We start from the raw sequence: 9,853 nt of genomic DNA, 5'->3' as shown, positions 1-9,853 counted from the left end.
AGACATTCAAAAAATATTTCCTTCTCTGCTTTTGTAAGAGCGTAGCTGGAGTAATGATGTCCTTTATCTGTCTCATGCAGTTTTTTGGGTCTTTCCTACGTTGCTGGTCCTCCCGTGCTTACGGTGTATCTTTTTTCTTCCCGTACACGCCCGGAAATCCTAGCGAGGTTCACGCAAAGATTCTTCGTCACGTGCATCACATCGATTGAAGAGCGGACCTCTAAGACTTCCCAATAGGGTAGATCCCAAATATATAGATTTCTTCTTCCACATGGGCGCGTGTCCGGCGGCGTCATTCGGAACGGACCGTCCGCCGGGACCCTTTCCAAATATTACATCTAGATCCTTGACCATACCAAATATATCAACACCATCACGATGGGGAGGCTTCCTCCGGTGATCAGCCTCACCGTTGTAATGCTTGCCTTTCTTTCTTACGGGATGGGTATGCCTAAGAAATCGACGATGCCCTGGTACACGAACTTCTTACATTTTTCCAAATAATCACCTTCGAGCTCATGTAAACGGTGCGTGCATGCATTGTATCCCTTGTTTGACTGTCCTGAAATGTTACCAAAAGCAGGCCGAGTCATTGATGGTTACGAAACGGCGCTCGTAGGTCAAATTCCTCCTGCTTGTGCTCGTCCCACACAGGTACACCTGCTATGGACCACAGCTGTAGAAGTTCTTCGACTAATGGCTTCAGGTACACATCAATGTCGTTCCCGGGTTGCTTTGGGACTTGTATGAGCACTGACATCATAATGAACTTCCGCTTCATGCACAACCAAGGAGGAAGGTTATATATACAAAGAGTCACGAGCCGGGTGCTATGGCTGCAGCTCTGCTCTCCAAAAGGATTCATGCCATTATCTGTACTTAGAGCAAACCTTAAGTTCCTTGCATCCTGTGCAAAGTTTGGGAACTCTCTATCGATTTTTCTCCATTGGGATCCATCAGCAGGGTGCCTCAACATCACGTCTTTCTTACGGTCTTCTTTGTGCCATCGCAACAACCTAGCGTGCTCTTTATTTCTGAACAAGCGTTTCAGTCGTGGTATTATAGGAGCATACCACATAACCTTGGCAGGAACCCTCTTCCTGGGGCGCTCGCCCTCAACATCAACGAGGGTCATCTCGTCGATCTTATACCGCAATGCAGTGCACACCGGACATGCATCCAAAATCTCGTACTCACCACGGTAGAGGATGCAGTCATGAATGCATGCATGTATCTTTTGCACATCTAATCCTAGAGGGCAGACAATCTTCTTCGCTTCGTACGTACTGGCGGGCAATTCGTTACCCATTGGAAGCTTCCTCTTAATTATTGTCAGCAACTTTCCAAATCCTGAGTCAGTGACACCATTTCCATTGCAACAATTCCAGTGTGCTGCCTAGCTTTTTATGGCCATGTTCGCAAGTTGGGTATAACAATTTGTTGTGATCTTATATCATCTTGTCGAAGGCCAACCTTTCCTTTTCAGTTTCAAATTCTCTCCTTGCATCAGCAATGGCCCGACCAAGATCATTATCAGCAGGCTCATCTGGTGCCTCTTGATCTTCTCGCTTCATTGTCTTCATTGCCTTCGCGGTGTCATCGTATTCGGGAAATTGGGATAACCGTCATCATCCTCTTCCTCTTCTTCATTGTCTTCCATCATAACCCCTCTTTCTCCGTGCTTGGTCCAACAATAGTAGCTGGGCATGAAACCAGTCCCGCAGAAGGTGGCCGTGAATGGTACTCGAGTAAGCGTAATTTACGATATTCTTACGATTAACACATGAACAATACATGAAGCCACCATGTTTCTTTTCCTTAACCACGGTCATAAAATTACTCAGTCCCGAAGTGAACTCGTCAAAGTGTCGGTCAATGTACATCCATTGCCGATTCATCTGCATGATATAATTAAGCTTATCAAAAACCATTACAGAACATCACGATGTATATATACACATGCATTTTATCAATTACAGATGAAAGGATAAAGTTGTTAACCTCGATGGAGAAGAAAAAAGCAAGTTAAGTGTGACTTGATTTGTGTGAACTCAAGTGGCAAAACCCCTTAAGCATTTCATCGAACACCTCTTGTGCATGTGAAGAGAGCAAAGCAATACACCCCTCTTGTGAGAAGAAAGTGAAAAAATGGCTAAGTGTGGCTCACACTTGGGCAGGGGCAAGGTTATATAGGCAGATTGGGGACTTTGTCCCGGTTTGTAATACAAACCGGGTCCAAAGGGTGGGCCTATGGTCCCGGTTTGTACTAAAGGGTCCCGAGGCCTGACACGGCCTGCCGCGCCCTTCCACCGCCCCTTTAGTCCCGGTTTGTAGTACAAACCGGGACCATAGGCCGCTAACGGACAGGCACCAGCGAGTGGGGTCGCCCAGCGCGAAACGAACCGGGACCAATGCTCCCCTGTAGTCCCGGTTTGGTTCAGAACGGGGACATTTGCTCCCAGGGGCTTGGGACCTAAGGCCTCTTCTCCACTAGTGAGGGGCACGACGGCAGTGTCCTACGATGGCGGTGCTCGAGGCCGAAACCTTGGGCCGATGAAGCGGTGGAGCCTTGTCAGCTGCGTGCTCGGCATCGTTCCTCTATGACCACGGGCGACACGGGTAGCCGGTTCCTCGGCCGGTCTAAGCCTCGCCAATGCCCGGTGGGGGATTTGGGTGGCTGGCCTCCTCTGGCGGAGTGGCATCGTAGTGGTGTTGGTGAGCCGCTAGCGGTCGAGGTCTCCGATCCGATCAGCTGTCACACTGGACCAAATCAGGTTAGGACAACTCCAAGAAAGCCATGAGGTGCCCGTTGATCCTGAGGAGTTTTCACGTGATAATTTGAGATCCATCTTGTTCTGGCTGTCAAAGAACGGGCAACGTATACACACATCTTGGTACGAACTCCTTCTCCGAGACGAGTGTAAAATTAGAGCTCAGTTTTCGTTGCATTTGATTGATGCGCATGGAATGCTAGCCTTGCGCAGACATTTTGTGAACTGACAGATGTGTCTAAAGGGCTGATTGTAAGGACACTTGTGCGTCTGGACCAAACATGCAGTACCCACATACGGATCAATTTATGGACGTTAAGCTATGGGTGGCTATTCAGCCTACTACTCATCACTGAACATCGACATGTATGGACTATCACGAGACTCGAAGCAAGAGAATTAAGACCGTATGCTTTCGGCGCTATGGCACGTGGCATATGGCCATCATGCGCTTGCAAGTTGCAAGATCTTCTCATGGTCGCAGAACGGCTACTCACCTAGATATGTGCAACACGAAGCAACATCATGGCGAGCATTTGCAGCCACCATGCACCCAACGGTTACTTGGCTAGATATAGGGCTTATCTTGCTTCTTGGAAGAGGAAAAATGATCCGTATTTGACAACATCTCTAACCAGTTCACATTGGATGCATCCTTACGAATCTTTTGCTTTTTATCTAGATGTGTATTCTTCTCTTTTCATTATCTAGCTGGCTGCACAATTTGCCTGGCTAGAGCTAATATTCCTATGTATTGTCATATTTCATGGGTTTCTCTTGTACTGTAAATTTGCCATGTGGCTAACTTTTACTCAATTTAGTTCTCTCTGCACATTAGATGTTAGCAAAGATAATTTGAAGTATATAGAAAACTGATTGTATCAAACATGTACTGGGCGAGAAAGTGTACATTATTTTCCGTTAGAAAATACTCCAGGTAGAAATGTTGTTAGAATTGTGATTTTGAATCAGATTGAAACCTCCGTGGTAGGATCGCAAAACGTACGATCTTAACTTTTAGAATCGTTAGATTCTACTTAGCAAAATCGTTGAATCGCTCTAGTCAATTTGAGTCGTAAAGTCGTAGAATCACATAGTGGAATCATGATTCTGACAACTATACCAGTTAGTGTATTTTGTTGGTGCAGAGAAGCTTGAGTACGGCAATAGAGGAGTGTGGCATATCCATGTAAATGGACTCGTGTAAGATCATAGGCTTTCATATTATTCTTTAGCTTTTATCTTTTTCATGCTTGCTCAACCCATGTTTATTTTTATGCAGAATGTAAATGCTGATGGCTTGTATGTACTCTAATGCTCTTCTCTTTTTCTCTTTTCATTTGGGTCAAGTCTGACTAGAATATTATTCTAGGACTAAGAATTAATTTATTTTCAAACTGATCCATTTACGAAATATTATTTACTAGTCCTTTATATTGGAATTAGTCATTAGTCAAATGTTTTGATCTTGGGTTATCCTTAGTAATATTATCTGGGAGATTGCAACCAAAATATTCACTAGACTACTATTTATGAATTTTCTACCAAGAGTTACAATACTTATTTTAGTCCTGCTTAATTAAACATTTCGTTTTATTCTGCCCTGCCTCATCATTGCCTTATTATGGTTCATAAAGATACCGTTGATTTTGTTTCTTAAGCCAGAAAAATGGACATGCTTGGTGCACAGGGCAAACAAGATTTTGGCATCTCCCATGTGTGACATGTGAATCTATTTCCTACCCATGATGAATAGCTCTACAACTCTTAGTTAGGCATCACTACCGAGTGTGCCATGATGAATACGCATTGGACGCTTCCTTATACATAACATGTGCCCGTACTCGTATTTTGCTTTAAAAAAAATATTGAAAACTCATTCTTCTTTTTTACTTAATTTCTTCATCAATATGGCCATGCATTTTTCCTGCACGCGCAAAGCTTTCTAGAGTGTGCTTTTAGGCCAATCGAGTGGCACCACCAATCTGAAGAAAAAGATCGATGGGGGCCTAGCTTGATGAGCATATACTTCATCTATTTAAGGGGGTTCGTTTCCTCTCTCCAGGCAAACTTCACACATCACATCTCCTCTAAGCAATAGTGTCGTATCACACCATCCGCACACAGTTGTAGTTGATAATCATATCAATGGCCTCCACCAACAGCTGGACCCTTGAGCTCGAGTCAAAGGTGTCTGCGCCGCGCAAGTTCCGCGCATGTGTCATGGATTGGCATACTCTTGCACCCAAGCTCGCCCCCCACGTCATCGACAACGCCCACCATGTTGAGGGAGATGGTGGCATCGGCACCGTCGGACACTACAATTGTGGCTCGGGTACGCATACCACACATATGATATAAATTCATGTCACCTGCTGTCTAGCAGAATGTTCGAATCATAACAAGAAGTTGGTCGTGCAGCTGTGCCCTTCAATGCCATGAAGAAGAAGGTTGAGTTCCTTGACGTGGACAAGTGTGAGTGTAAATACACCATCGAGTGTGACGGTGTTGAGACATCCACGTGGAACATCAAGATGAAACCAACAGCCAACGGTGGAAGTGTTGCAATGGTGGAATGCACGTCCAAGGGCGCACACGCTAATGACATGATGCTCAAGGCCAAGGAATCTGCGGCTGAAATGTTCAAGAGCGTTGAGGCCTATCTCATTGCCAACCCGAACGCCTACAACTAAGTCAGGAAAGCGGGATCATACATAATAATGTTGCTTTCTCCCCGATCGAATAAAACTGCTCCAACCACAGTGATATGCTAGAGCAAGCTGGGTGTGAACTTATGAAGTTAAATAAAAAGAAGTCGGGTCTAGATCTCGGTGTGTTTGTTTGTAACTTGTGTTGCCTGCTTATGTATCTTTCTCATGGATATGCACAAGAATAAAAGAAAGTCTGTGAAATGCATGCCACTCTTATTTAAAATTAGTAGGTTCTTTCCAGCCATGAAAATATCAAGATTGAGAATTACGGTCTATCAGAAATGCACGTTAAGCAATAGGTAGAAAATGCACCACCGATGGCATGGATCCTTAACTTTTCGATAGCCCGGTTCTTGAGTTGATTCTGATGTTCACTGAACAACAATTTCATCAAAAAGGATAAAAAATAATGGTATCCATACAAGACTTTCAAGAATGAAATAAAAGGAAAGACCTATAAAAAAATCAGAAAATCATCACCTATGCATAAAAGGTGTTAATTTTTAAATATAGATTAAACCGTATAAACTCATTCTTCTAGCTTGTACTAAGTTGTATTTTGTCGAAGCGCATCAAATTTCAAGAATATGAAATTGGAGGTATGAATAGTATGGACAGGCTCACGAGATTTCAAGGAAAGAATTTATACTAATCAAGCATGCAACACAAATAATGTATGCTTTGGTAATTGCTCCCATGGCTGAATAAAGGCTACTTGTCCAGCTACATCCCTCGTCCCAAATAGTTCTCTAATCCTGCACTTGTAGGCCACAGAGTGGTTTCTAAATTGCTGGGATGCATCTCACAAAGGGAGAGCACTGCGTCACCGGGATGGAGGCTACGCATAGCGTACAATATGTTATGTTTATCAAGGTCTCTCTAATCCTCTTCCTGTCACTTCACTCTTATCCATGCATGACTACGACTAGATAGATTTCATGAAACACATCTCACGGGTGGAGTTTCCGCGTTGCTCTCACCAGCGACGGGGGACTCCTCTCCGCCGCCAGCGCCCAGGCTGCCTCCCGTGCTTCCCCTCCCTCGCTGCCACCGATTGGAAACCACAGGAAATGTCTGAGCGATGTTGGTGGTGGCGAGGCCCACTTCTCCCTTCGCTCGGTGCAGGCGGTGCGAGACGGCAGGGCCCTGGTGCTTGGCAAGGGGCATAGCGGAAGTGTCCTACGATGGCGGTCCTCGAGGGAGAAGCCTTGTAGCGATGAAGCGGAGGAGCCTTGTCGGCTGCGTGCTCGGCATCATCCCACTATTACTACGGGCGGTGCGGGTGGCCGGTTCCTCGGTCGGTCTGAGCCTCGCCAATACCTGGTGGGGGATTGGGGTGGCTGGCCTCCTCTGGCGGAGTGGCATCATGGTGGTACTGGTGAGCCGCTAGCGGTCGAGGTCTCCGATCCGATCACTGGACTTTCATGCCGGACAAAATCTAGCCGAGCATCCTGTGAGGTGGAGGCTACATCCGGAAGTTTGAATAAGACGTTTCCTGCCCTATCCTCGCTCCAGTAGTGCGTCTACCGATGGCGGAGTGCGCGTGGATTCGTGTCACCGACATATCTTTTGCGACCTAGTCAATTTTTCTTTTTGTTCGCATGGTTTCATGTTAGTCGCTTATGATCTATGACTATTATCATTGGCGATGGTTGTTGCTCTGATGCACTGGTCCTTTGGGACCTTAGCACGACGACTTCCCTTTAGTCTTTCACAACAAGTTCTACTACGACAAGTTTTGCCCGACTACGATGATGGAGGGGCGAGCATGGCGGCACGCCTTCGGCTGTTTCTAGTGTTTGTAATCATCATGGTCTGAGTACCTATTTCTAATTTTTTTGGGCTTTTTGTACTAGTATTGATTGATGATTATTAATAGCTCCGTGAAATTTATTTTACACGGTGACACTACAAAACTCTGAACTTCAGTTAGCCAGCAGCTACACAAGTGTTATATCTGTGTTATATATCTTTGCAGCGTACGCAAAATATAGCAGCAGTACTACGTCTATGATTGATATTCCAACTTCCAAAACACAGATTAACATCAATCTCGCTGCATCCATCACTTAAGCATGTACTTGTCTTCAGGAATATGTTCGATGCATGTCCCGGCCGGTGGTAGATCCCCGGCTAGACGTTGTACACGTAGTGCAGGTGCTCCAGCCCCGGCCCCTCGTCCATGACGTTGTCGTCGAGCGAGTCGGCATGAGAGGATCAGAGGAGCATCTGATGTAGGCTCTACCTGCTGGCAAACTCTTCTCCCCTGCAGTCAGTTGTTAGGAGGTGTCGACATAATGGACTGATGTATCGGTCGATGGAGGTCACTCCAAAACAGTACCTCAGATAAAACGTTTTCTCAAATCGAAGTTAAGCTACGGGTGTCTACTCAGCCTACTCCTCATCACTGAACAGTGGCATGCATAGCCTCGTCACAAGACTCGAACAAGAAAACTCAAGATTGTGTGCTTTCGGCGCTATGCCATGTAGTATGTGGCCAGCATGCGCTTGCAAGTTGCAAGCTCTTATCAGGGCCGTACAATGAATACATCTTGATATGCACACAACGGCTATTTAGCTGGATATGAATCAATCATCGCAGAGGATAGGGCTTATCTTATTTTTTGAAAGATGAAAAAGATTCATATTTAAAAACGTCTCTATCGTCAGTTCGCATTAGCTGCAATCTAGCTTACACATCACACCACTACAAAAGATGTGATACATATATTAACATTTGATGCATCCTTATGAATCTTTTCCTTTAAAAAAATCCAGATGTGAACTCTTCTCTATTCATTATCTACCTTGATGGCCCGCGTAATTTGGGCGAACTAAAGCTAATATATTTCGATGTAAATTATAACTTTTCCCTGTGGCTAGCGGAAATGCACATTTGATCTCGGTGCATATGCCCCCTTTACCTAGAAAATGTATTTTGAAATGCTAAAGAAATTAGGACGAAAATTTGGCATGTATATCTTGACATTCTATGTGCTTGCTAAAAGCTTCGTAAAAAACTGAAGTAGCCTGTGAAAAAACTCAAAAAATGCTTCTTAAAAGCTATATTTTAGCTCCAATTTTTTTTATTTTTTGCAGGGGGCACACAATAATTCATTGTTTCTTCAAACAACTTCGTGAGAAAGTAGGGTATGAATATATATATATATATACGCGCATCATTTTGTTTTAAAATTTTGACACATTTTAATATTTTTAAAGTGCATTTCAAATAAAAGGAGCATATGCACCCAGTAGAAAAAACACCATGCCCCCTGTGGCTAGCTCTTACTTAGCTTAGTTCTCGCTACACATTAGATGTTAGGAAAGATAAGTAAAAGTGTATAGAAAATTATTTGTATCAAACATGTACTTGACGAGGAAGCGTACCGTATTTTAGTTTTAATCAAGATCGCCCATTCTTCTCTTTTTCTTATTTTTTGATTAATCTGGCATGCATTTGTCTCTGTAACTAATTTAACATTAACAAGGCACAAAGCTTTCTAGAGTGTGCATTCAGGTCAATCGATTGGCTGACGGTGCCATCCAATTTGGAAATTACTAGATGGGCCTAGCTTCACCAGTAGATTCTTCATCTATTTAAAGCCTTCATTTCCTCTCTCTAGGCAGTCTTCACACACCACATCTTCTATTGGTACGATAGTCTCATCTTACACCATCTGCACTCCGTTGTACTTGATAATCACATCAATGGCCTCCACTAACAGCTGGACCCTCGAGCTCGAGTCAAAGGTGTCTGCGCCGCGCAAGTTCCGTGCATGTGTCATGGATTGGCATACTCTAGCACCCAAGCTCGCCCCACACGTCATCGACAACGCCCACCATGTTGAGGGAGATGGTGGCACCGGCACCGTCAGACACTACAATTGTGGCTCAGGTACGCATACCATATATATGATATACATTCATGTCACCTGCTGTCTAGCACACATGTTCGAAAGATAACAAGAAGTTGGTCGTGCAGCCGTGCCCTTCAACGCCATGAAGAAGAAGGTCGAGTTCCTCGACGTGGACAATTGCGAGTGCAAATACACCATCGAGTGTGACGGTGTTGAGACATCCACATGGAACATCAAGATGAAGCCAACATCCAACGGTGGAAGTGTGGCAATTGTGGAATGCACATCCAAGGGCGTGCAGGCTAACGACATGATGCTCAAGGCCAAGGAGTCTGCTGCCGAAATGTTCAAGACCGTTGAGGCCTATCTCATCGCCAACCCGAACGCCTACAACTAAGTCAGGAATGAGGGATCATACATAATAATGCTGCTTTCTCCCCGATCGAATAAAACTGCTCCAACCTCAGTGGTATGCTAGAGCAAGCTGGGTGTGGACTTATGAAGTTAAATA

The 9,853-nt window shown here is 44.7% G+C and overlaps 2 protein-coding genes across 2 annotated transcripts; both read left to right on the top strand.

The window, feature by feature from the left end:
* The first annotated feature begins 4,847 nt into the window (after positions 1–4,847).
* LOC124688888 (pathogenesis-related protein 1-like) lies at positions 4,848–5,684 on the top strand. The gene is made up of 2 exons (XM_047222503.1): positions 4,848–5,106; positions 5,193–5,684. The coding sequence occupies exons 1-2, from the start codon at positions 4,920–4,922 to the stop codon at positions 5,462–5,464; spliced, it is 459 nt and encodes a 152-aa protein (XP_047078459.1). The 5' UTR covers positions 4,848–4,919; the 3' UTR covers positions 5,465–5,684.
* A 3,499-nt stretch (positions 5,685–9,183) lies between these two features.
* LOC124688886 (pathogenesis-related protein 1-like) lies at positions 9,184–9,853 on the top strand. The gene is made up of 2 exons (XM_047222502.1): positions 9,184–9,380; positions 9,468–9,853. The coding sequence occupies exons 1-2, from the start codon at positions 9,194–9,196 to the stop codon at positions 9,737–9,739; spliced, it is 459 nt and encodes a 152-aa protein (XP_047078458.1). The 5' UTR covers positions 9,184–9,193; the 3' UTR covers positions 9,740–9,853.

This window comes from Lolium rigidum, chromosome 2, assembly GCF_022539505.1.
Source record: "Lolium rigidum isolate FL_2022 chromosome 2, APGP_CSIRO_Lrig_0.1, whole genome shotgun sequence".
Taxonomy (NCBI): domain Eukaryota; kingdom Viridiplantae; phylum Streptophyta; class Magnoliopsida; order Poales; family Poaceae; genus Lolium; species Lolium rigidum.
Note: the sequence above shows the minus strand (reverse complement) of the source record. Positions and strands in the feature narration are given on the sequence as shown.